Source organism: Mustelus asterias, chromosome 30 (assembly GCF_964213995.1).
Source record: "Mustelus asterias chromosome 30, sMusAst1.hap1.1, whole genome shotgun sequence".
NCBI classification, from domain to species: Eukaryota; Metazoa; Chordata; class Chondrichthyes; order Carcharhiniformes; family Triakidae; genus Mustelus; species Mustelus asterias.
This window is the reverse complement of record NC_135830.1, coordinates 16,309,078-16,336,660: the sequence shown is the minus strand read 5'-3', so window position 1 is coordinate 16,336,660 and position 27,583 is coordinate 16,309,078. Positions and strand designations below refer to the sequence as shown.

The window sequence follows — 27,583 nt, the reverse complement described above, 5'->3', positions numbered from 1 at the left end:
GCCGACAACATTCAGCAGTGTCAGTGCTGAAGTTTCACAGTGGGAGTGATTCCCAGAGTAACTGTCAATCAGATCACCATTGATGTCCAGGTTTGTGTATTTTTAGTTATCCTGATGTCTAACACACACACATCAATAAAACAGGGAATTCCTGCAAACAAACTGCAGCTTCTTCTCTATCTGGAGATCCAATGTTTGTTGAATAATAGTCCCAGCGGTTAACAGGCTCCTGTGAACTCATCCAACTCATATTTTAATACTGACTTTAACAAATATATTTTAAATAGGTTTATTTTAAATGAGTTAAAACCAGCCTTAAAATGGTAGATAAAGTATAATAACCAGAGTAATTTTCAATCTGGAAACTTTAACCTGCTGTTTCACTTTGATTTAGGAGCAGATCCCAGTTTTACACCAATCTCTGATTCATGTATCCAGCATTCACCGTCATTCTAAAAGCAGAAGTTGCTGCAAAATCTCAGTAAGTCTGACAGTATCTGTAAAGATGTGGAGATGTCGGCGTTGGACTGGGGTGAACACGGTAAGAAGTCTCACAACACCAGGTTAAAGTCCAACAGGTTTATTTGGCAGCAAATACCATAAGCTTTCGGAGCACTGCTCCTTCGTCAGATGGAGTGGAAATGTGCTCTCAAACATTGCAAACAGACAAAATCAAGTTGCAGAATACTGATTAGAATGCGAATCCTACAGCCAGCCAGGTCTTAAAGGTACAGACAATGTGGGTGGAGGGAACATTAAGCACAGGTTAAAGAAATGTGTATTGTCTCCAGACAGAATATTTGAGACTTCTTACAGTCGCTTCTCGGCCTTTTGGCTAAGATCAAGTGTAGTATGGTCGGCAGCCCATGGTCGGCCGCACTTGGTTGAGGTCATTAGGTTACACTGAAGTTTCATATGTTTCATATGAAGCAATTTTTTAAAGCGGCATCTCGGCCTTTTGGCTAAGATGCAAATGAGCTCAAGTCTTGGAGGAGGAACCTCCCCCTTCTCCAATCAGCTTGGCTCATGTAGATCAGGCCCAGGACAGGGTGGTTTGGTCGCTCGCCCTGTCTTGTCAGCCTGGATCTGAAATGTCTCAACTTGTTGAGACTCTGAATTGGATTTGATTTGATTGAATTGGAAAAGTATAAACAAAAATTTAAAAATCTGTTAACACAGTAAGAAGTTTAACAACACCAGGTTAAAGTCCAACAGGTTTATTTGGTAGCAAAAGCCACACCAATAAATAAACCTGTTGGACTTTAACCTGGTGTTGTTAAACTTCTTACTGTGTTTACCCCAGTCCAACGCCGGCATCTCCACATCATGAGTATCTGTAAAGACAGGAACAGTTAATGTTTCCAGTTGAATGTGACTCTTCTTCTGTGTCAAAACATTAGCTCTGTTTCTCTCTCCAGAGATGCTGTCAGACCTGCTGAGTTTTTACAGCACTTCTTGTTTTTATTTCCGAGTTCAGGACTCAGACAAGACAATCCACAATACAAATCTTACAACTGGGCCAGGGTTTATTAACATCAGCAGAAACAGACACCAATGAAAATGGTTGGGACCTCGATGTGATTAACAGCAAAATTCAGTCCTTGCAGTCACTCGTGAACATGATGGTGTTTCAGCAGGTGAGGTGACTGAGTGAATCCCTTCCCACACGGAGCAGGTGAATGGCCTGTCCCCAGTGTGAATTCGCTGGTGCTTTACCAGGTTGGATGATTGACTGAATCTCTTACCACAATCAGAGCAGGTGAATGGTCTCTCCCCCGTGTGAACTCGCTGGTGCCTCCGCAGGCTGGATGAACAAGTGAATCCCTCCCCACACTGAGAGCAGCTGAATGGCGTCTCCCCAGTGTGAACTCGCTGGTGTTTCTGCAGGTTGGATAACTGAGTGAATCCCTTCCCACAATGAGAGCAGCTGAATGGCCTCTCCCCAGTGTGAACTCGCTGGTGTGTCTGCAGGTGGGATGAACAAGTGAATCCCTTCCCACACTGAGAGCCGGTGAACGGCCTCTCCCCAGTGTGAACTCGCTGGTGTGTCCGCAGGCTGGATAAATGACTGAATCCCTCCCCACACTGAGAGCAAGTGAATGGTGTCTCCCCAGTGTGGCTGCGCCGATGAGCTTCCAGCTGAGATGGGTATTTGTATCTCTTCCCACAGTCCCCACATTTCCATGGTTTCTCCATGGTGCAGGTGTCCTTGCCTCTCTCTTGGGTGGACAATCAGTTGAAACTTCGTCCACACACAGAACACGAGTACAGTCTCTCCCTGCTGTGAATGGTGTGATATTTATTCAAGCTGTGTAACTGGTTAAAGCTCTTTAGTCCGTGCACTGGAAGACTCTCACTCGAGTGTGGCAGTGTGTTGGTGCTTTTCCAGTCACACTGATGGTCGAACTCTTTTCAAATCGACAAACTGGACAATCATTTCTCCTTCTAGATTCAATGGCTGATGATATTCAGCTCCCAAGGAATATGACTCTGTCAGATCTGACGTGACATTTGGGATTTCAGTCTGTGATTCCTCTTTCAATATCCTGTAAAATGAGTTTACAAAAGTCATCAATGTCAGTACAGGATAGAAATTCAGAACAGACAATTCTAGTTTCTATCGAACATTCTTTCCTATTTCAGTCCCAAAAAGCTGTGAATCTCCATTCCACACACTCTCCCTCGATTCTCACTCTGCTGTATCTAATATTCACCCTCCCAATTCTCCTGAAGGTGCTGATTGAGGCTGATTGACAGATCCATGCTCACTGCTTCCTGTCCTGGACCATAACAAATAGGCCATTTGGCCCATCGAGCCTTTTAAACTATTCAATGAGATAATTCGTTCATCTACCTCAGCATCATTCTCCCCACACTAAACCCATATCCCTTGATATCTTCAATATCTAGAAACCAATCAATCTCTCTCTTGAAAATAGTTGATGACTGAGGTTTCACTGTCCTCAGGGGTTGAGAATTCCAAATCTTTCCCACATCCTTGAGTGAAGAAATCCCCCAACGTCTTAGCTTTTGCTCCATCTTCTTGTCTGTTCCCCATAACTCTTGACACCCTTGTCAGTCAAAGATCTGTCTAACTGGAATATATTCAATGATCCTCAGCCTCCACTGGTCCCTGTAGAAGAGAAATCCAAAAGACTAACAACCCTCTGAGGGAAGAGATGTCTGGAAATATATAACAAGTTCCATCCCACCATCAGACTCACCATGGACTACTCTCCGGAATCGGTTGCATTCTTGGACACATGCATCTTCATTAAGGAGTCACCTCAGCACCTCACTATACCGCAAGCCCACAGATAACCTCACGATGCTCCACTTCTCCAGCTTCCACACTAAACACGTTAAAGAAGCCATCCCCTACGAACAAGCCCTCCATATACACAGGATCTGCTCGGATGAGGAGGATCGCAACAGACACCTCCAGACGCTGAAAGATGCCCTCATAAGAACAGGATATAGCACTTGACTCATCGATCAACAGTTCCGACGCGCCACAGCGAAAAACCGCACCAACCTCCTCAGAAGACAAACATGGGACACGGTGGACAGAGTACCCTTCATCGTCCAGCATTTCCCCGGAGCAGAGAAGCTATGGCATCTCCTCCGGAGCCTTCAACATGTCATTGATGAAGATGAACATCTCACCAAGGCCATCCCCACACCCCCACTTCTTGCCTTCAAACAACCGCAAAACCTCAAACAGACCATTGTCCGCAGCAAACTACCCAGCCTTCAGGAGAACAGTGACCACGACACCACACAACCCTGCCACAGCAACCTCTGCAAGACATGCCGGGTGATTGACACAGATGCCATCATCTCACGTGAGAACACCATCCACCAGGTACACAGTACATACTCTTGCAACTCGGCCAACATTGTCTACCTGATACGCTGCAGGAAAGTATGTCCCGAGGCATGGTACATTGGGGAAACCATGCAGACGCTGCAACAACAGATGAATGAACACCATTCGACAATCACCAGGCAAGACTGTTCTCTACCTGTTGGGGAGCACTTGAGTGGTCACGGGCATTCGGCCTGTGATATTTGGCTAAGCGTTCTCCAAGGCGGCCTTCACGACACATGACGGCGCAGAGTCGCTGAGCAGAAACTGATAGCCAAGTTCCGCACACATGAGGACGGCCTCAACCGGGATATTGGGTTCATGTCACACTATCTGTAATCCCCACAGCCTGCCTGGACCTGCAGAGTTTCACTGGCTGTCCTGTCTGGAGACAATACACATCTTTTTAGCCTGTCTTGATGCTCTCTCCACTCACATTGTTTGTATCTTAAAGACTTGATTAGCTGTAAGTATTCGCATTCCAACCATTATTCATATAAATTGAGTCTGTGTCTTTATATGCCCTGTTTGTGAACAGAATTCCCACTCACCTGAAGAAGGGGCTTGGGGCTCCGAAAGCTTGTGAGGCTTTTGCTACCAAATAAACCTGTTGGACTTTAACCTGGTGTTGTTAAACTTCTTACCGAGATTAAAGCCATGATGTGGAAATGCCGGCGTTGGACTGGGGTAAAGACAGTAAGAAGTTTAACAACACCAGGTTAAAGTCCAACAGGTTTATTTGGTGTGTGGCTTGTGTGGCTTTTGTTACCAAATAACCTGTTGGACTTTAACCTGGTGTTGTGAGACTTCTTCGCGAGATAAAAGCCTGGGAGCTGTAAACCCGGGACCTGCAGGGTCTATTCGGGCCGTGCGGCCTACAGCGGGTGTTTGTGAAGCCAGAGCTCCCTCCCTACCCCGACTCCCGGCTCCATTTCTCCCGCAGCCCCACCGACTCACCTGCTGAAAAAAGCCGCTCCCACACTCACAGGGCTCCGGGCAAAGTGACACTGCGCAAACTCCAGATATAGCAGCGCGCCTGCGCAATAGGCTCTTGTGGAATGAATAGGACACTTTCATACCCGCAGGGGCACCTGGGAATTAACGGCGTCATTGTCAAAGACAATAATAGAAAATTATCTTGTGCAATTAAGATCAAATAGTTTTTAAAAATGCATTCCTCGGAATTTGTGCGCTCCCATTCTCCATTTCTAAAATTGATTTAAACCAGTGTTCTCCTGTGGGAATACCCCGAGTTTTTAAAACTTTTCCCACTGGTTTCCCTCTCTCTCTGCTCCCCTGAAGGTGCTCATACTGGTTGGGTAAATCCCACAGAGACTGGTTTCTTTCACTTTCTTTCTCCTGATGCTGAATATTCTGTTTTATGGAATGACACATCACAGATGGAAACCATTTGGCTCATCCTGCCCAGTCGGGCTGTCTTTAAGATCTATCCAATTAATCTCACAGCCCTGCTGGCAGAGTGAGAACAATATCTCTCTACTGCAGCAATGCAGGAGGTGAATGGAAAATGTTTTCCAGTTGCATACCTCTCAGACACACTCACCCCTAGAATGATAAACTGGCCTGTGTACTAAGCAGATATTAAGGTTCCACTTAAAATTAAAACAGAAGGTGCTGGAAAAATGCAGCAGTCACCGGGGCCGAGTTGATGGTCAAAATGATGGTGCTGAGCTGCCGTTAGAAAGTAACCAGCAATCCAACAAGCCACTCAAAATATTGAATCAAACAAAATTGATCGAAGATTGAGCCAAAGTATTCTGTTTTCCGACAAAGAACAAAGAACAAAGAACAGTACAGCACAGGAAACAGGCCCTTCGGCCCTCCAAGCCTGTGCCGCTCCTTGGTCCAACGATACCAATCATTTGTATCCCTCCATTCCCAGGCTGCTCATGTGACTATCCAGGTAAGTCTTAAACGATGTCAGCGTGCCTGCCTCCACCACCCTACTTGGCAGCGCATTCCAGGCCCCCACCACCCTCTGTGTAAAAAACGTCCCTCTGATGTCTGAGTTATACTTCGCCCCTCTCAGCTTGAGCCCGTGACCCCCCGTGATCGTCACCTCCGACCTGGGAAAAAGCTTCCCACTGTTCACCCTATCTATACCCTTCATAATCTTGTATACCTCTATTAGATCTCCCCTCATTCTCAGTCTTTCCAAGGAGAACAACCCCAGTCTACCCAATCTCTCCTCATAGCTAAGACCCTCCATACCAGGCAACATCCTGGTAAACCTTCTCTGCACTCTCTCCAATGCCTCCACGTCCTTCTGGTAGTGCGGCGACCAGAACTGGACGCAGTACTCCAAATGTGGCCTAACCAGCGTTCTATACAGCTGCATCATCAGACTCCAGCTTTTATACTCTATACCCCGTCCTATAAAGGCAAGCATACCATATGCCTTCTTCACCACCTTCTCCACCTGTGTTGCCACCTTCAAGGATTTGTGGACTTGCACACCTAGATCCCTCTGTGTTTCTATACTCCTGATGACTCTGCCATTTATTGTATAACTCCTCCCTACATTATTTCTTCCAAAATGCATCACTTCGCATTCATCCGGACCCCCAACATGGTGCTATGATTTTTTGTGATTGTTTTAATGTTCTCACAATTACCTGGTGTAGTCCGGGTTTATTTTATACTCATTCCAACCCATCGCTGTCCATGAAGCACATTACCCCCACTCTGATTCCCCATCCCATCAGAGACAATTCAGTCACTGACTGGAAATTAGGGCTTTTAATGAGAGCTCTGACAACCGAGAATGCACAGTAGGCAGAATCAACCCGAGCTAACAAACCCCAGACAGTGAACATTATCTCCCAGACCCGAATATAAAACAGTGAACATTATCCCCCAGACCCGAATATAAAACAGTGAACATTATCCCCCCCAGACTCGAATATAAAACAGTGAACATTATCCCCCCCAGACCCGAATATAAAACAGTGAACATTATCCCCCAGACCCGAATATAAAACAGTGAACATTATCTCCCAGACCCGAATATAAAACAGTGAACATTATCCCCCCCAGACCTGAATATAAAACAGTGAACATTATCCCCCCCAGACCCGAATATAAAACAGTGAACATTATCCCCCCTAGACCCGAATATAAAACAGTGAACATTATCCCCCAGACCTGAATATAAAACAGTGAACATTATCCCCCCCAGACCCGAATATAAAACAGTGAACATTATCCCCCCAGACCCGAATATAAAACAGTGAACATTATCTCCCAGACCCGAATATAAAACAGTGAACATTATCCCCCAGACACGAATATAAAACAGTGAACATTATCTCCCAGACCCGAATATAAAACAGTGAACATTCTCCCCCAGACCCGAATATAAAACAGTGAACATTATCTCCCAGACCTGAATATAAAACAGTGAACATTATCTCCCAGACCCGAATATAAAACAGTGAACATTCTCCCCCAGACCCGAATATAAAACAGTGAACATTATCTCCCCGCAGACCCAAATATAAAACAATGAACATTATCCCCCCCCAGACCCGAATATAAAACAGCGAACATTATCCCCCCCCAGACCCGAATATAAAACAGTGAACATTATCCCCCAGACACGAATATAAAACAGTGAACATTATCCCCAGACCCAAATATAAAACAATGATCACTATCCTCCAGACCCAAATATAAAACAGTGAAAATTATCCCCCCCCAGACCCGAATATAAAACAGTGAACATTATCCCCCCCAGACCCGAATATAAAACAGTGAACATTATCCCCCAGACCCGAATATAAAACAGTGAACATTATCCCCCAGACCTGAATAAAGAACAGTGAACATTATCACCCCCAGACACGAATATAAAACAGTGAACATTATCACCCCCAGACCTGAATATAAAACAGTGAACATTATCCCCCCCCCAGACCCGAATATAAAACAGTGAACATTATCCCCCAGACACGAATATAAAACAGTGAACATTATCCCCCCCAGACCCGAATATAAAACAGTGAACATTATCCCCCAGACCCGAATATAAAACAGTGAACATTATCTCCCAGACCCGAATATAAAACAGTGAACATTATCCCCCCCAGACCTGAATATAAAACAGTGAACATTATCCTCCCCAGACCCGAATATAAAACAGTGAACATTATCCCCCAGACCCGAATATAAAACAGTGAACATTATCCCCCAGACCCGAATATAAAACAGTGAACATTATCTCCCCGCAGACCCAAATATAAAACAATGAACATTATCCCCCCCAGACCCGAATATAAAACAGCGAACATTATCCCCCCCCAGACCCGAATATAAAACAGTGAACATTATCCCCCAGACACGAATATAAAACAGTGAACATTATCCCCAGACCCAAATATAAAACAATGATCACTATCCCCCAGACCCAAATATAAAACAGTGAAAATTATCCCCCCCCAGACCCGAATATAAAACAGTGAACATTATCCCCCCCAGACCCGAATATAAAACAGTGAACATTATCCCCCAGACCCGAATATAAAACAGTGAACATTATCCCCCAGACCTGAATAAAGAACAGTGAACATTATCACCCCCAGACACGAATATAAAACAGTGAACATTATCACCCCCAGACCTGAATATAAAACAGTGAACATTATCCCCCCCCCAGACCCAAATATAAAACAGTGAACATTATCCCCCAGACACGAATATAAAACAGTGAACATTATCACCCCCAGACCCAAATATAAAACAGTGAACATTATCCCCCAGACCCGAATATAAAACAGTGAACATTATCCCCCCAGACCCGAATATAAAGCAGTGAACATTATCCCCCCCAGACCCGAATATAAAACAGTGAACATTATCCCCCAGACCCGAATATAAAACAGTGAACATTATTCCCCAGACCCGAATATAAAACAGTGAACATTATCCCCCCAGACCCGAATATAAAGCAGTGAACATTATCCCCCCCAGACCCGAATATAAAACAGTGAACATTATCACCCCCAGATCCGAATATAAAATAGTGAACATTATCCCCCAGACCCGAATATAAAACAGTGAACATTATCCCCTCAGACCTGAATATAAAACAGTGAACATTATTCCCCCGACCCAAATATAAAACAATGAACATTATCCCTCCAGACCCGAATATAAAACAGCGAACATTATCCCCCTGACCCAAATATAAAACAATGAACATTATCCCCCAGACCCGAATATAAAACAGCGAACATTATCCTCCTGACCCAAATATAAAACAATGAACATTATCCCCCAGACCCAAATATAAAACAATGAACATTATCCCCCAGACCCAAATATAAAACAATGAACATTGTCCCCCAGACCTGAAGAGAAAACAGTGAACATTATCCCCCCCCCACACTTGAATACAAAATTGTCCTGATGGATTCAGACAGCGTTATCACAATATTCCAAATGTGTTTATTCCAGGAATAGATTCAGCGGCTGCATCACTGGAGGCCAGAGATACACTCCTCAAACTCGGCTCATGTGAGGAATCCCTCCAATGAGGCTCAGGATTGCTCCAACCAGAGTCACGTGACCACCAAGTGTGTAACTGAACAAACTACCGCAACGTTGAAGATGTGTTTCAGTGTGAAATGATTTGCTTCACCTGTTGCTTCAGATTTGAGAGAAAATGTCCCTTTCTGGGGTAATTTGACCTTGACCCAGGCACTTTTCAGATCTGAAAGTGATGGCCTTTAGCACAATCACAAGGCTGCACAATACAGAGGGAACACTAATCTGTTTCATTCTGCGACTATGTCGTGGTTACACGAGTGATACTTTCCACTAATTAGCTGCCAGCACCATGCAGACGCTACGACAACGGATGAATGAACACCGCTCGACAATCACCAGGCAAGACTGTTCTCTTCCTGTGGGGGAGCACTTCAGCAGTCACGGGCATTCAGCCTCTGATCTTCGAGTAAGCGTTCTCCAAGGCGGCCTTCACGACACACGACAGCGCAGAGTCGCTGAGCAGAAACTGATAGCCAAGTTCCGCACACGAGGACGGCCTAAATGAGGAACTTGGGTTTATCTCACACTATCAGTAACCCCCACAGCTTGCCTCCTGGACTTGCAAAATCTCACTGGCTGTCCTGTCTGGAGACAATACACATCTCTTTAACCTGTGCTTTATGCTCCCTCCATCTCTTTAACCTGTGCTTATTGCTCCCTCCACTCACATTGTCTGTATCTTTAAGACCTGGTTGGTTGTAGAGATTCGCATTCTAATCAGTATTCTGTAACTTGATTTTATGTCTCTGTGCCCTGTTTGAGAGCAGATTTCCACTCAATCTGACGAAGGAGCAGCGCTCCGAAAGCAAATGGTATTTGCTACCAAATAAACCTGTTGGACTTTAACCTGGTGTTGTTCAATCTCTTACTATGAATATCTTTGCCAGTGCAGTGCCGGGTCCTGTTGAGAGTTCCTGAATTTAAAAAATTCTCAGATGGTGCTTTCAAAAAGGGACAAGCAGCCCTGAAAATCAGTGACATTTCAGAATATTAAACTTCAGCCAGTTGTAGCGATTGTTAATGTCAGCAGAAACAAACCAAATATTGTCAGACTATCAATCCTGGATGTGATTAACAGCTGCAGTAACTGCAAAATCCAACTCCTGCTGACAATTGTGAACTTGCAGATGTGTCAGCAAGTGGGATGACCGAGTGTATCCCTTCCCACACACAGAGCAGGTGAATGGCCTCTCCCCAGTGTGGGTGAGCTCGTGTAAATGCAGGCTGCCAGACTGAGTGTATCCCTTCCCACACATGGAGCAAGTGAATAGTCTCTCCCTAGTGTGAATGCGTTGATGTTCAGTGAGGATTGATAACTGCCTGAAACTCTTTCCACAGTATGTGCAAATAAATGGCTTCTCCTCAGTGTGAATTCGCTGATGTGACAGGAGGCCGGATGAATTGGTGAATTCCCTCCCACATGTGGAACAGGTGAACGGCCTTTCCCCAGTGTGAACTCGCCTGTGTGCACTGAGGTTGGATGAAGACCTGAACCTCTTTCCACAGGAAGTGCAGCTGAACGGTCTCTCCTATGTGAACTCGGTGGTGTGTTAGCAGGTTAAATGACAGAGTGAATCTCTTACCACACACAGAACAGGTGAATGGCTTCTCTCCTGTGTGAATTCGCTGGTGTGACCAAAGGCCGGATGGCCCAGCAAACTCCTTCCCACACAAGGAGCAGGTGAACGATCTCTCCCCAGTGTGAACTCGCTGATGTGCACTGAGGTTGGATGAACATGAGAACCCCTTTCCACAGGTGGAGCAGCTGAACGGCCTCTCATAGAATCATAGAAATCATAGAATCATAGAAACCCTACAGTGCAGAAGGAGGCCATTCGGCCCATCGAGTCTGCACCGACCACAATCCCACCCAGGCCCTACCCCCACATATTTTACCCACTAATCCCTCTAACCTACGCATCCCAGGACTCTAAGGGGCCATTTTTTTAACCTGGCCAATCAACCTAACCCGCACATCTTTGGACTGTGGGAGGAAACCGGAGCACCCGGAGGAAACCCACGCAGACACGAGGAGAATGTGCAAACTCCACACAGACAGTGACCCGAGCCGGGAATCGAACCCGGGACCTTGGAGCTGTGAAGCAGCAGTGCTAACCACTGTGCTACCGTGCCGCCCTCTGTGTGAATTCGCTGGTGTAACAGCAGGTGGGATGAGGTAGTGAATCCTTTCCCACACACAGAACAGATGAATGGCCTCTCTCCAGTGTGACTGTGTCTATGGTTTTCCAGCAAGTACGGATAATTGAATCCGTTACCACAATCATCGCATTTCCATGGTTTCTCCATTTTCCCAGCCCCAATGTGACCATGTCGATGGGTTTCCAACCGGGATGGATAATTAAATCCTTTACCACCATCCTCACATTTCCACGGTTTGTCCATGGTGCTGGTGTCCTTCTGTCTCTCCAGGTTGGATGATTAGTTGAAGCCTCATCCACATACAGACCATGTGTATGGTTTCTCCCCACTGTGAATGGTGTGATGTTTTTCAGGCTGTGTTACTGGTTAAAGCTCGATTCACAGTCAGTTCACTGGAGCGCTCTCACTTGGGTGTGTGTGTGTGTGTCTCAGTTCTTTTTCTGTCACATTGAATTTTGAAATTTTCTCCCACTGACAAAACAGGGAATGATTTCTCCCTCCACTGTCAAAAGCAATCATATTCAGGTCATGATGAATCGAATGGCTCTGTCAGACTTTGACCTGAAGTTTAGTTTGAGTTTCCTGTCTGTGAATCCTCCTCTTGTAGTTCCCTGCAAAAAGAGTTTTAAAAAATTACTTGAGAACAGACAATTTCAGTTTCCACGAAACATTTCTCCATCTTATTTATCTTGAGCTGTAATCCCCATCCCACACACTTTCTCTTGTCCCTGAGCTGAAATCAAACTCATTGCCCCATCTCCACTCTGAGCCCAGCTCCCTCTCCCTCCAGCTGGATTCAGTCCTCCAGACCATGTACAGATTGAGAGTACAATCAAGGAGTCAATTATTTTCCTTCCAAGTCAGGGGACGTGCAGCCCCACTGACTCTGTTGTTACCACAATAGGCACATGTGCTCTGCTCACCAATGAAACACCGCGGTGACCATTAACATGGGCCTGTTCCGAGGAAAGGCTCCATTTTATTTGTGCCACAACAGCAGCGGAATTACCTCCTGCACAGGCACAAAGGTATCATCAGTCACAGAAAATAATTGCAGCTGGTGTCTCAAACCTCATTTTACCATTTGCTCCCAGACATTCTCAATTCAATTTTGAAATGTGAACTGAAATCTGGCATTATGGGGTAAATTAAAAACACATTCTCATGGTCATTTTCAGAATGACTATTCCCGAGAATTAATTCCCAAGTCAGTAAATTAAAATTCTCATCAGCAATGTAGGCGGCACAGTGGTTAGCACTGCTGCCTCACAGCTCGATTTCCAGCTTGGGTCACTGTCCGTGTGGAGTCTGCCCGTTCTCCCCATGTCTGCCTGGGTTTTCTCCAGATGCTCCGGTTTCTTCCCATCGTCCAAAGATATGCCAGTTAGGTGCATTGGCTATGCTAAATTGCCCCTTAGTGTCCTGGGATGAGTAGGTTAGAGGGATTAGCAGGTTACATATGTGGGGTTACGGGAATAGGGCCTAGGTGGGATTGTTGCCAGTGCAGACTCGATGGGCCGAATAACCTCCTTCAGCACTGTGGAGATTCTATGAAATACATTGGGAGAATTGCTATTTTAATGGGTATTTTCTCTCCTGGTCACTGCAGGGAGCTGCATCTTTTTACTGGGGGTGTTGGGGCCTCCAGCGGGTGTTCATGAATCCTCCCCGCCCACCTGGCCCTGTTCCTGGGAGGGAGGGAGAAGCCCCGCAGTTGCAAACCAGGGAGCTGACAATGATTCTGAAGGGTTTGCGGATCCACAAAGTGTTTCCAAATCCTCCCAGCCACCGCCTAACGCTGACTCCGCTTCTCCGGGACATACAAGCGCCAAAGCCAGCAATGACACTGCGCATGCTCCACATCACAATGCCCGGGGACTGATTGACGGCAGCTCCGGACCAATAGGAAGAGGGGGCGGGACTGGAGGACCGAGCGAGAGCGGCTGGTCCTCCAACCAATCGGAGTGAATGAGGGGCGCGACCTGAAGCATGCGCAGTGCGGGTAATGGCGACGGACAGACGGACGGTTTTAATTTGGAAGCAAGATCAATACGAGGTAGAGGGCGGCGTGCGGGGAATGATAAATGTGGCGGGTGGGTGGAGAGACTTTGTAAATATGTTGTTCAAACCCAAAACCCGGAAATGAACTTCTCGGTCCCCCCCTTTGTACCAAATGGAGCGGCAGCTTGTAGTGTTAGACCCGGGCTGACTGCCGCCATTGAGGCTGCATGTGGGAGGCCGGCAGGGATTGTTGTCGGAGAGTGAAGCCCTGACGTCACAATGGAATGGGTGAGGGTGTGACGTCACAATGGAATGGGTGGGAGTGTGACATCACAATGGAATGGGTGAGAGTGTGACATCACAATGGAATGGTTGAGAGTGTGACGTCACAATGGAATGGGTGAGAGTGTGACGTCACAATGGAATGGGTGAGGGTTCCAGATGAGCTGAGACTGGGCTGGAGTCGGGCGATGGCACTGACATGTGGCCCGGTGGCACAGTGGTAAGTGCAGCTGCCTAACAGCGCCAGGGACCCGGGTTCAATTCCAGCCTCGGGTCACTGTCTGTGCAGAGTTTCTACATTCTCCCCGTGTCTGTGTGGGTTTCCTCCGGGTGTTCTGGTTTCCTTCCACAGTCCAAAGATGTGCCGGTTAGACTGATTGGCCATGATAAATTGCCACTTGGTATCAGGGGGATTAACAGGTAAATATGTGGATAGGGCCTGGATGGGATTTTTGTCAGTGCAGGCTCGATGGGCTGAATGGCCTCCTTCTACACTGTATTTTATTATTCATTATTGTTAATTAATTACTATTAATGCTTCTATGAATGAAGGTGGTCTTGATGATGATGTGGACATGTGGCTGGAAGCTCATCTTGGGATGAACTATTTCACCCTGGTTGTGAACAGCCTGGTTCAGCCTCAGACAGTTGCCCGGAGGAGAGATAAAGTTGTTGGTGAGGGAGTGGAGTTTGTAGTGGGGACTGAACACAATGGGTTCAGTCTTCCCAGTATTTATAAGAAATAAATTTATGTTCTTTCAGTGCTGGATGTCAGACAAGTCAGGATGGTGTGTGGGTTGGAGAGGAACTTGGAGCTGATGTTGTTCACAGGGTTTGGAAATTCTGTCAAAGTTCCTGTTGAGTTGTAGATGTATAAAATCTCTCTCCTCACCTCCAGCCTCTCCTACTGCTCTCTGTTTCCACTCAGAGTGTGGAGATGCTGGCGTTGGACTGGGGTAAGCACAGTAAGAAGTCTCACAACACCAGGTTAAAGTCCAACAGGATAATTTGGTAGCACAAGCCACAAGCTTCCGGAGCGCTGCCCCTTCATCAGGTGAGTGGGAGTTCTGTTCACAAACAGGGTATATAAAGACACAAACTCAATTTACAAGATAATGGTTGGAATGCGAGTCTTTACAGGTCATCAAGTCTTAAAGGTACAGACAATGTGAGTGGAGAGAGGGTTAAGCACAGGTTAAAGAGATGTGTATTGTCTCCAGCCAGGACAGTTCGTGAGATTTTGCAAGCCCAGGCAAGTGGTGGGGGTTACAGATAGTGTGACATGAACTCAAGATCCCGGTTGAGGCCCGTCCTCATGTGTGATTGACAGATCCATGCTCACTGCTTCTTGCCCTGGATGCAGTTAGCTGAAAATTTCCATGCGGGCTGCCAGACAGATAAATGTCTACATTACTGGAGTAGAAATGTGTGGAATATACAGACCAAATTCACTTCGTTCCCTTCAGTTGCTGCAAGTCCCCAATTTCCCCCAGAATGAGAAAATAAATGGAAAGGGGAAACATTGATTTCCTCCCAGATGTTGTCCAGAGGAGGAAGTTTCACTCTGAAGCTCGTTGAACAACTTCCGCATTGTGACGTCACAATGGAGCCCTGCCTGAATCAGCCAATAGGAATCACTCTGCTCCGTGGTGACGTCTCCGGGTTCCAGTGCGCAAGCCCGGGCGCGCGGACCCGGGAGCCCCGCCCCCACCCATTGTTCCCCTCCCCCACCCATTGTTCCCCTCCCCCTACACCACATCGAGCCAAGGTTTCCAGGCAACCGGCTGACGGCTCCGGCCAGAGTAAGAAGCCGCTCGGTGATCTCCCCCTCCCCCCGGCCCGGGACTGCGCATTGCGAGGGAGAGGGGAAGCTGCGCATGTGCAGGGGAGAACCCACCCTCTGATCTTCATGCTGAGGTGTTGACCAATGGGAAGAGTTGGAGGACTGGAAGGACTCTGGTCTTCCAGCCAATCAGAGCCTGGGCTTTGTGTGAATGAAGATTGATCTTCAGACAGACTCAAACCTCCTCCTGTCTCAAACATCTGTGAGTAAAACACTTTCTTTTCAACCCCCTTTCCATTTCTTTTCTCATTCTGGGGGAAATTGGGGACTTGCAGCAACTGAAGGGAAAGGAAGTGAATCCAGGGAGGGTGCAGACTCTGGAAAGGTTGCCCCAGGTTTCTCTCTCTCTCAAACCAGAAAATGATCCATTTCTGCCCACTGTTTGCTGTTCGCCAATCTTCTATCCGCGCCAATATGTTATCCCCGCAGCAGGAATTTTTATTTGCTGCAATTTACTTTTGTAGTAGTATTTTTCTTAAGTTTAAAGTGAAAACTGGAAGTGGGCTGCTAAGGAGTCTGGGAAGGGTTTTTTAAGCGCACGAAGTATAAAAGGTAGGCTGCAGTATACAGCGGGCAGCGTCGGGAGCGGGCAGTGGAGTGAGTGGGAAGCAGAGTGTGAGCTATAAGGCTTTGGCTCACAGGGTTTAGGCAGAAAGGGCGAGCAGGGGTCAGTTTAATTCATTTTTGCTGTTTGTACCTGGTACTGGCAAGGTATCTAGAGGGGATGGGTGTGCAGGCAGTGCTATGTTCCTCTTGCACTTTGTTTGAGGTGAGGGACGACGACAGTGTCCCTGCTGATTACACCTGTGGGAGGTGCACCCATCTGCAGCTCCTCCAAAACCGTGTTAGGGAACTGGAGCTGGAGTTGGATGAATTTAGGATCATTAGGGATGCAGAGGTGGCCAGAGACAGAAGCTTTAGGAATACAGTTACTCCGAGGAATGAAAATAGATGGGTGACGGTGAGAGGGGCTGGGAGGAAGCAGTCCGTGCAGGGATCCCCTGTGGTCGTTCCCCTTAGCAACAAGTATTCCGCTTTGAATACGGTTGAGGGGGATGACATACCAGTGGTGAGCTGCAGTGAGAGGATCTCCAGCACTGTGTCCGTCTCTGTGGCTCGGGAGGGTAAGGGGCAGAGCGGGAGGGCATTAGTTATTGGGGACTCGTTAGTTAGAGGGATAGATAGGAGGTTCTGTGGCAGCAAAAGAGACTCACGGATGGGATGTTGCCTACCGGATGCCAAGGTCCGTGACGTCTCGGACCGTGTTTTCCGGATTCTTAAGGGGGAGGGGAAACAGTCACAAGTCGTGGTACACATTGGTACCAATGACATAGGTAAGAGAAGGGACGGGGATTTAAAGCAGGAATTTCGGGAGCTGGGCTGGAAGCTGAGAGCCAAGACAAAACATGTGGCCATCTCTGGTACGTTGCCGGTGCCACGTGATAGCGAGTTGAGGAACAGGGAGAGAGTGCAGTTAAACATGTGGTTGCAGGGATGGTGTAGGAGGGAGGGTTTCAGATACGTGGATAATTGGAACACATTCTGGGGAAGGTGGGGACCTGTACAAACAGGACGGGGTGCACCTGAACCAGAGGGGCACCAATATCCTGGGAGGGAAATTTGATAAGGCTCTTCAGGGGGGTTTAAACTAATTTGTCAGGGGAGTGGGAAAAGGAGTTGTAGTCCAGAGGTCAGTGAGGGTGGTGAGGTATTGGGGAAGGTATCAGGGTCAAGGGTGGGTACCGGTAGACAGGAAGGTGGGTTGAAGTGTGTCTACTTCAATGCAAGGAGCATCCGGAACAAGGTGGATGAACTTGGGGCGTGGATTGGTACTTGGGACTACGATGTTGTGGCCATTACGGAGACGTGGGTAGAACAAGGACAGGAATGGTTGTTGGACGTTCCGGGGTATAAATGTTTCACTAAGTGTAGGGAAGCTGGTAAAAGAGGTGGAGGAGTGGCATTGTTAATCAAGGATAGTTTAACGGCTGCGGAAAGGCACTCGAGGGGGATCTGCACATTCAGGTAATATGGGCTGAGGTTAGAAATAGGAAAGGAGCGGTCACGTTGTTAGGAGTTTACTATAGGCCCCCAAATAGTAATAGAGATGTGGAGGAAGAAATTGCTAAGCAGATTATGGATATGTGTGGGTGTCACAGGGTAGTTGTCATGGGGGACTTTAACTTTCCAAATATTGATTGGAACCTTTGTAGGTCAAATAGTTCGGATGGGGCAGTTTTTGTGCAGTGTGTGCAGGAGGGTTTCCTGACACAATATGTGGATAGGCCGACAAGAGGTGAGGCCACATTGGATTTGGTTCTGGGAAATGAACCGGGCCAAGTGTTAGATTTGGTTGTGGGAGAGCACTTTGGAGATAGTGACCACAATTCGGTGTCTTTTGTTATTGCAATGGAGAGGGATAGGGCCGTACGGCAGGGCAAGGTTTACAATTGGGGGAGAGGTAATTATGATGCGATTAGGCAAGAATTAGGGGGCATAAGTTGGGAACAGAAACTGTCAGGGAAAGGAACTAATGAAAAGTGGAACTTTTTCAAGGAACAAATACTGGGTGTCCTTGATAGGTATGGCCCTGTCAGGCAGGGAGGAAATGGCCGAGTGAGGGAACCATGGTTCACGAAAGAGGTGGAATGTCTTGTGAAAAGGAAGAGGGAAGCTGATGTCGGGATGAGGAAACAAGGTTCAGATGGCTCGATTGAGGGTTACAAGTTAGCAAGGAATGAGCTGAAAAAGGGGCTTAGGAGAGCTAGGAGGGGACACGAGGGGACCCTTGGCGGGTCGGATCAAGGAAAACCCCAAGGCTTTTTACTCTTATGTGAGGAATAAAAGAATGACCAGGGTGAGGTTAGGGCCGGTCAAGGACAGTGGTGGGAACTTGTGTATGGAGTCAGTGGAGATAGGCGAGGTGATGAATGAATACTTTTCTTCAGTGTTCACCAAGGAGAGGGGCCATGTTTTTGAGGAAGAGAAGGTGTTACAGGCTAATAGGCTGGAGGAAATAGATGTTCGGAGGGAGAATGTCCTGGCAGTTTTGAATAAACTGAAGGTCGATAAGTCCCCTGGGCCTGATGCAATATATCCTAGGATTCTTTGTGAGGTAAAGGATGAGATTGCAGAGCCTTTGGCTTTGATCTTTAGGTCCTCGCTGTCCACGGGGATGGTGCCAGAGGACTGGAGAGTGGCGAATGTTGTTCCTCTGTTTAAGAAAGGGAATAGAAATGACCCTGGTAATTATAGACCGGTTAGTCTTACTTCGGTGGTTGGTAAATTGATGGAAAAGGTCCTTAGGGATGGGAATTACGACCATTTGGAAAGATGCGGATTAATCCGGGATAGTCAGCACGGATTCGTGAAGGGCAAGTCGTGCCTCACAAATTTGATTGAATTTTTTGAGGAGGTAACTAAGTGTGTTGATGAAGGTAGGGCAGTTGATGTCATATACATGGATTTTAGTAAGGCGTTTGATAAGGTCCCCCATGGTCGGCTTATGATGAAAGTGAGGAGTGTGGGATAGAGGGAAAGTTGGCCGATTGGATATGTAACTGGCTGTCTGATCGAAGACAGAGGGTGGTGGTGGATGGAAAATTTTCGGATTGGAGGCAGGTTGCTAGCGGAGTGCCACAGGGATCAGTGCTTGGTCTTCTGCCCTTTGTGATTTTTATTAATGACTTAGAGGAGGGGTCTGAAGGGTGGATCAGTAAATTTGCTGATGACACCAAGATTGGTGGAGTAGTGGATGAGGTGGAGGGCTGTTGTAGGCTGCAAAGAGACATAGATAGGATGCAAAGCTGGGCTGAAAAATGGCAAATGGAGTTTAACCCTGATAAATGTGAGGTGATTCATTTTGGTAGGACTAATTTAAATGTGGATTACAGGGTCAAAGGTAGGGTTCTGAAGACTGTGGAGGAACAGAGAGATCTTGGGGTCCATATCCACAGATCTCTGAAGGTTGCCACTCTAGTGGATAGAGCTGTGAAGAAGGCCTATAGTGTATGAGTTTTTATTAACAAGGGGTTGGAGTTTAAGAGCCGTGGGGTTATGCTGCAACTGTACAGGACCTTGGTGAGACCACATTTGGAATATTGTGTGCAGTTCTGGTCACCTCACTATAAGAAGGATGTGGAAGCGCTGGAAAGAGTGCAGAGGAGATTTACCAGGATGCTGCCTGGTTTGGAGGGTAGGTCTTATGAGGAAAGGTTGAGTGAGCTAGGCCTGTTCTCTCTGGAGCGGAGGAGGCTGAGGGGAGACTTAATAGAGGTTTATAAAATGATGAAGGGGATAGATATAGTGAACGTTCAAAGACTATTTCCTCGGGTGGATGGAGCTATTACAAGGGGGCATAACTATAGGGTTCATGGTGGGAGAAATAGGAAGGATATCAGAGGTAGGTTCTTTACACAGAGAGTGGTTGGGGTGTGGAATGGACTGCCTGCAGTGATAGTGGAGTCAGACACTTTAGGAACATTTAAGCGGTTATTGGATAGGCACATGGAGCACACCAGGATGATAGGGAGTGGGATAGCTTGATCTTGGTTTCAGATAAAGCTCGGCACAACATCGTGGGCCAGAGGGCCTGTTCTGTGCTGTACTGTTCTATGTTCAATCACCTTTGATGTGGCACCTCATCAAATGTCTTCTGGAAATCTAAGTACAGCGCATCCACCGGTTTCCCTTTATCCAATTCCCGATGGGGAATTTTAGAAAATTGAACAACACATCAACTATCTCACTCTGTTAAGACCCGAGAATGGAGCCCAGCAGGACCCGAGGACTCATCAGCCCACAGCTCCAACAGTTTGCTGAGGACCACTTCCCTGGGAATTGTGCTTTTTCAGAGTTCATCCCACACTTCTGTTTTCTGATTTCCAGCTGTTTCTGAGTTTTGACTGTATCCTCTATTGTGAACACCGAGGCAAAATACTTGTTCAATTCATCTCCCAGCTCCTTATTTTTCATTATCAATTCCTGGACTCACTTTCTATTAGACAGTCAAGAAATGAGGTGGAGCAAGTGACTGAAATGTCAGTCAGGGAGCACTATTGGGAGCACCAATAGTTTCAAAATAGTTCTGGAAAAAGATAGGACAGGTCCACAGGTCAAGGCCCTAAACTGGAGCAGGGCCACTTTTGTGGGCATTAGGCAGGATCTAGCAGATGTCGATTAGGTGAGTTTTGTTTGAAGGGAAAGGAATGACTGGCAATTGGGAGGTTTTAAAAGTGTGATATCAAGAATCCAGGGGCAGTATATTCCTGTTAAGATGCAGGGAAAGAATGGTAAATTTAGGGATCTCTGGCAGACAAGGGACATTGAGGCTCTGGTCAGGTAAAAGAAGGAAGCAGACATTGGGTTTAGGCAATCGGGGACAAGTGAATCACTCTGACTATAAAAAGTGTAAGAAAATACTGAAGAGGGAAATCAGGAGGACAAAAAGAGGGTATGATATGGATCTGGCAGGTAAGATTAAAGAAAATTCCAAGAGGTTCTATAGCTATATTAAGAGTAAAAGGGTGGCTCGAGAGAGAATAGATCCCCTTAAAAATCAGTATGGCCATCTGTGTGTGGAGCCACAGGAGATGGGTGAGATTTTTAATGAATACTTCTCCTCTGTGTTTACTGCGGAGAGCACCATGGGTGCTAAAGAAATAAGGGAAACAAGTGGTGATGTCTTGGGCACACGCATGTTACTTGGGAGGAGGTATCTGCAGCCTTATAAAAGCAAATTACTGCGGATGCTGGAATCTGAAACCAAGAGAGAAAATGCTGGAAAATCTCAGCAGGTCTGGCAGCATCTGTAAGGAGAGAAAAGAGCTGATGTTTCTTGTCTCGATGACCCTTTGTCAAAGCTCTGAAACATCAGTTCTTTTCTCTTCATACAGATGCTGCCAGACCTGCTGAGAATGGGGAGAGAGTGTGTGGGATGGAGATTTCCAGCTTTTGGGGAATGAGAGAGGAAAGAATGTTCCATAGAAATTGTCTGTTCTGAATTTCTATCCTGGACTGACACTGATGACTTTTGTAAACTCATTTTACAGGATATTGAAAGAGGAATCACAGGCCGAAATCTCAAACGTCACGTCTAGACGTGACAGTCATATTCCTTGGGACTTCAATATCATCGGACTTTGAATCCAGAAGGAGAAATGATTGTCCAGTCTGTCAATTTGAAAAGATTTGAAATGTCAGTGTGAGTGAAAAAGCATCAACACACTGCCACACTCGAGTGAGAGTGTTCCAATGCACTGACTAAAGAGCTTTAACCAGTTACACAGTCTGAACAAATATCACAACATTCACAGCGGGTAGAGACTGTAATCTTGTTCTGTGTGTGGACGAAGTTTCAACTAATTGTCCACCCAAGAGAGAGGCAAAGACACCTGCACCATGGAGAAACCATGGAAATGTGCGGACTGTGGGAAGGGATACAGAGCCCCATGTCTGCTGGAAGCTCATCGGCGCAGCCACACTGGGGAGAAGGTGTTCATCTGCTCTCGGTGTGAGATGGGATTTAATCAGTTCTCCAGCTTACGGATTCACCAACGAGTTCACACTGGGGAGAGACCATTCACCTGCTCTCAATGTGGGAAGGGATTCACTCAGTCATCCCACCTGCAGTCACACCAGCGAGTTCACACTGGGGAGAGGCCGTTCACCTGCTCTCAGTGTGGGAAGGGATTCACTCGGTCATCCAGCCTGCAGACACACCAGCGAGTTTACACTGGGGAGAGGCCATACACCTGCCCTCAGTGTGGGAAGGGATTCACTCAGTTATCCACCCTGCGGGCACACCAGCGAATTCACACTGGGGAGAGGCCGTTCACTTGCTCTCAGCGTGGGAAGGGATTCACTCAGCCATCCGAGCTGCAGGCACACCAGCGAGTTCACACTGGGGAGAGGCCATACACCTGCTCTCAGTGTGGGAAGGGTTTCAGCGTTTCATCCCGGCTGCTGAGACACCAGCAAGTTCACAAGTGATTCCAGGGGTTGGATTCTGCTGTTATTGTTTCTGCTCTCAGTTGCATCCAGGACTGTATTTTGTTCATTCTCACAGTTGGTCAATGGGAAGGGTCAGAGGGTTTCTTTGTGCTGGACTGGCTGGTCTCAGCCTCCAGTGGGCTGATGCTCTTTGAGTCTTTTTGCGAATACCTGGTTTCAAATGTGACAAGGATCACAGAGTGACAGGGTGTGAGGAAGTTTAGAGATATTTAGAGGAAAACAGAGGTTGGCATTGCAAAGGTACATTTCTGAATGGAGGGCTGTGACAAGTGACATTCCTCAGGGATCAGTGCTGGGACTTTTGCTGTTTGTAATATATATAAATGATTTGGAGGAAAATGTAACTGGTTTGATTGGTAAGTTTGTGGACGACACAAAGATTGGTGGAATTGTGGATAGCGATGGGGACCGGCAGAGGATACAGCAGGATATAGATCAGTTGGAGACTTGGGCAGAGAGATGGCAGATGGAGTTTAATTCAGACAAATGTGAGGTAATGCATTTTGGAAGGTCTAATACAGATGGGAAATATACAGTTATCGGCAGAACCCTTAAGAGTATTCATAGGCAGAGGGATCTGGGTGTACAGGTACACAGGTCCATTGAAAGTGGCAATGAAGATGGAGAAGATAATCAAGAAGGCATACGGCATGCTTGCCTTCATCGGCCGGGGCATTGAGTTTAAAAATTGGCAAGTCAGGTTGCAGCTTTATGGAACCTTAGTTAGGCCGCACTTGGAATCTCGTGTTCAATTCCGGTCACCACACTACCAGAAGGATGTGGAGGCTTTGGAGAGGGTACGGAAAATATTTATCAGGATGTTGCCTGGTGTGGAGGGCATTAGCTATGAGGAGAGGTTGGAGAAACTTGGTTTGTTCTCACTGGAGTGACGGAGGTTGAGGGGGGGGCGACCTGATAGAAGTCTACAAGATTATGAGGGGCATGGACAGAGTGGATAATCAGAAGCTTTTTCCCAGGGTGGAAGAGTCAATTATGAGGGGCATAGGTTTAAGGTGCAAGGGGCAAGGTTTAAGGAGCGAGGGGCAAGGTTTAAAGGAGATGTACAAGGCAGGTTTTTTTACACAGAGGGTGGTGGGTGCCTGGAACTCGTTGCCGGGGAAGGTCGTGGAAGCAGATACGATAGTGACTTTTAAGATGTGTCTTGACAAATATATGAATAGCATAGGAATAGAGGGATATGGTCCCCGGAAAGGTCGGGGGTTTTAGTTCAGACGGGCAGCATGGTTGCTGCAGGCTTGGAGGGCCAAAGGACTTGTTTCTGTGTTGTAATTCTCTTTGTTCTTCGTTCTGTTTGGAACATCCCAAATGCCCATCCAATTTCCTTTTTAATTGTTTATTGTCTCCACTTCCTCCACCCTCGTAGGCAGCGAGTTTCAGGTCATTACCATTCGCTGCATCAGAATATTCTTCCTCACATCTATCCCCCCCCCCCCCCCACCCCACCCCCACTCCTCCCCTTGCATCTCTGACCCAAAACAAGAAATCTGTGTCCCCCCTCGTCCTTGTCCCATCAGCTAATGGGAACAGCTTTTCTTTGTCCACTTTATCTAAACCTGTCAGAATCTTGTCCACCTCTATCAAATCTCCCCTCAACCTCCTTTGCTCCAAGGAAAACAACCCCAGCCTGACATCGACAATAAAGAACAAACTAACAGAATATGTTCCCCCTTTCCATTTCTTTTCTCATTCTGCTGGAAATTGGGGACTTGCAGCAACTGAAGGGAAAGGAAGTGAATCCAGTGCATACATTCCACACAGTTTTAGTCCAGTCATATGGACATTTATCTGTCTGGCAGCCTGCATTGAGATTTTCAGCTGTGTGTGTCCAGGACAGGAAGCAGTGAGCATGGATCTGTCAATCAGCCTCAATCAGCACCTTCAGGAGAATTGGGAGGGTGAATATTAGATACAGCAGAGGGAGAATGGAGGGAGAGTGTGTGGGATGGAGATTTACAGCTTTTGGGGAATCAGAGAGGAAAGAATGTTCCATAGAAACGAGAATTGTCTGTTCTGAATTTCTATCCTGTATTGAAATGATGAATTTTGTTAACTCCTTTTACAGGATATCAGAAGGTGAGGATTTTACAGACAGAAATCTCGAATCAAACATCACGTCAACATCTGACAAACTCACTCAATTCATCGGGACCTGAATGCTATCGGCCTTTGAACCCAGAAGGAGAAATGTTTCTCTGTTCTGCCTGCTTTAGCAGTCTTTAAACATCAGTGTGACTGGAACAGGACTGACACACACACACACACACACACACACACACAATCAACTGAGATTTTCCCATGCAGTGACTGTGGAAAGAGCCTCCCAGTTACACAGCCGTCAACAATATTGCACCATCACAGCAGGGCACTATAATCTTGTTCCGTGTGAGACTTCAACTGATGGTCAAACCTGGAGCAACACAAGGATACCTGCACCATGGAGAAACCGTGGAAATGTGGGGACTGTGGGAAGGGTTGCAAAACCCCCTCTGAGCTGCAAACCCATCGACGTATTCACACCGGAGAGAAGCCGCACACCTGTTCTGTGTGTGGGAAGGGATTCACTCGGTTATATCATCTGCAGCGACATCGACTGGTTCACACTGGAGAAAGAGCGTTCATCTGCTTTGAGTGTGGGAACGGATTCGCTCATTTACCCGATCTGCAGAGACACCAGCGCGTTCACACTGGAGAGAGACCATTCACCTGCTTGGTGTGTGGGAAAGGATTTATGCAGTTATCCAATCTGTCAAAACACAAAGTCACTCACAGCAATGAGAAACCCTTTAAATGCTCTGACTGTGGAAGTGGTTTCAAAAGCTCTCGGGAACTGACGATCCACCAGCGGATTCACACTGGGGAGAGACCGTTCAGCTGCTCTCACTGCACAAAGACATTTAGAACATCATCCCACCTGCGGGAGCACCAGCGAATTCACACCAGGGAGAGACCATTCACCTGCTCTGTGTGTGGGAAGGGATTCACTCATTCATCCAGCCTGCTGAGTCACAATCTCACTCACACCCAGGAGAGACCCTTTAAATGCTCGGACTGTGGAAGTAGTTTCAAACGTTCTGGGGATCTGATGATCCACCAGCGCACTCACACTGAGGAGAGACCGTTCAGCTGCTCTCACTGCACGAAGAGATTTAGAACATCATCCAACCTGCAGGAACACCAGCGAGTTCACACTGGGGAGAGACCATTCACCTGCTCTGTGTGTGGGAAGGGATTCACTCAGTCATCCAGTCTGCGGAGACACCAGCGAGTTCACAAGTGATGACAGGGGTTGGATTCTGCTGTTATTGCTGCTGTTAATCACATCCAGGACTGAACCATGTTCATTCTGACAGCTGGTGAAGTGGGAGGGTCGAAGGATTTCTTTTTGCTGGACTGGCCGGTCTCTCAACTTTGCTTCCAGTGGGCTGATGCTCTTTGAGCCTAGGAGAGCACATTTCCACTGAAATGATCCACAAAAGCTGATGAAGGACATTTATTTTATCCTGGGTAGTAAATAGTGTTTTTCCCCCCACTACAGTGAGATCTGAAATAAATACAGAAAGAACTGGAAAAACGCAGCAGGTCTGGCAGCATCTGTGGAGAGAGAAACAGAGTTAACATTTCACACTACTGGATGGGAATCAATCTAGTAAACCTCTTCTTAACTGCTTCCATTGTATTTATAAAATGGGGCAGCACGGTGGCACAGTGGTTAGCACTGCTGCCTCACAGCGCCAGGGACCCAGGTTCAATTCCTGGGTCCCTGGTCCGATTCACTATCTGTGTGGAGTTTGGACATTATCCCCATGTCTGCGTGGGTTTCCTGCGGGTGCTCCAGTTTCCTCCCACGGTCCAAAGGTGTGCGGGTTAGGTTGATTGGCCTTGCTAAATTGACCCTTGTGTGAGGGGGATTAGCAGGGTAAATGTGTGGGGTTATGGGAATAGGGCCTGGGTGGGATGCTGTTTGGTACAGACTCGATGGGCAGAATGGCCTCTGTCTGTACTGCAGGGATCCTACGATCCTTTGTTTAATAGGAGACAAAAACTGCACCCGGTGTTCAAGATGCAGTTTCAGTAACGTCCTGTATAACTGAAGCAGAACATCTACTTCTCTGTTCAATTTCTCTCAGAATAAAGGATAGCATTCCATTTGTGAGAACTTTGATTTATTTGAACTAAGATTTATGAGGTTCTCTTGTTTACAATAACTCCATAACTGTCAATCACACCAGGTTCCAGTGACTTAACCATGTGGCTAGAAAGAATACTTTAAACGGTGATTCAGTAATTTATTAACCATTAAAAATGTAACAAGTCAAAGATAAAAAAGGAAAGTATCGATTAACAGTGAAAGGAGAAACTTTAGCTTTAACAATTGAACATATGAACTTATGAAATGTTATCGGGAGAAGCAGGAACATGGGGATGAGGAGCATATCAGCCTTGATCGAATGACGGAGCAGACTCGATGGGCCGAATGGTCTAATTCTGCTCCTATATGTTATGAACAGACTTCTCTCCATCCTTCTCAGACCAGGACATGAAGTGATGGCTCCGAAAACATGGATAACTTGTAAAATCAGCAGCTCCCAACACCTCTCTGGAGGGCACAGTGGTTTGCACTGCTGCCTCACAGCACCAGGGACCCGGGTTCGACTCCCAGCTTGGGTCACTGTCTGCAGAGTCTGCATATTGTCCCCGTGTCTGCGTGGGTTTCCTCCGGGTGCTCCGGTTTCCTCCCACAGCCCGAAAGACCTGCTGGTTAGGTGCACTGGCCGTGCTAAATTCTCCCTCAGTGTACCCGAACAGGCGCCTGAGTGTGGTAACTTGGG

The 27,583-nt window shown here is 46.9% G+C and overlaps 1 protein-coding gene across 3 annotated transcripts in view; it reads left to right on the top strand.

The window, feature by feature from the left end:
* LOC144480806 (uncharacterized) overlaps positions 1-26,705 on the top strand; it is an 83,047-nt gene extending 56,342 nt beyond the window's left edge. The window contains exons 1-2 of one of the 3 annotated variants that reach the window (XM_078200412.1): positions 13,603-13,652; positions 24,817-26,705. In XM_078200412.1, the coding sequence (XP_078056538.1) occupies positions 25,189-26,031 (843 nt within the window). In that variant the 5' untranslated portion in view covers positions 13,603-13,652; positions 24,817-25,188 and the 3' untranslated portion in view covers positions 26,032-26,705. Of the gene's footprint in view, positions 1-13,602; positions 13,653-22,684; positions 22,709-24,816 lie in introns of those variants that run through there. The other 2 variants (XM_078200411.1, XM_078200409.1) reach the window with 2 other exon arrangements.
* Positions 26,706-27,583: the final 878 nt, after the last annotated feature.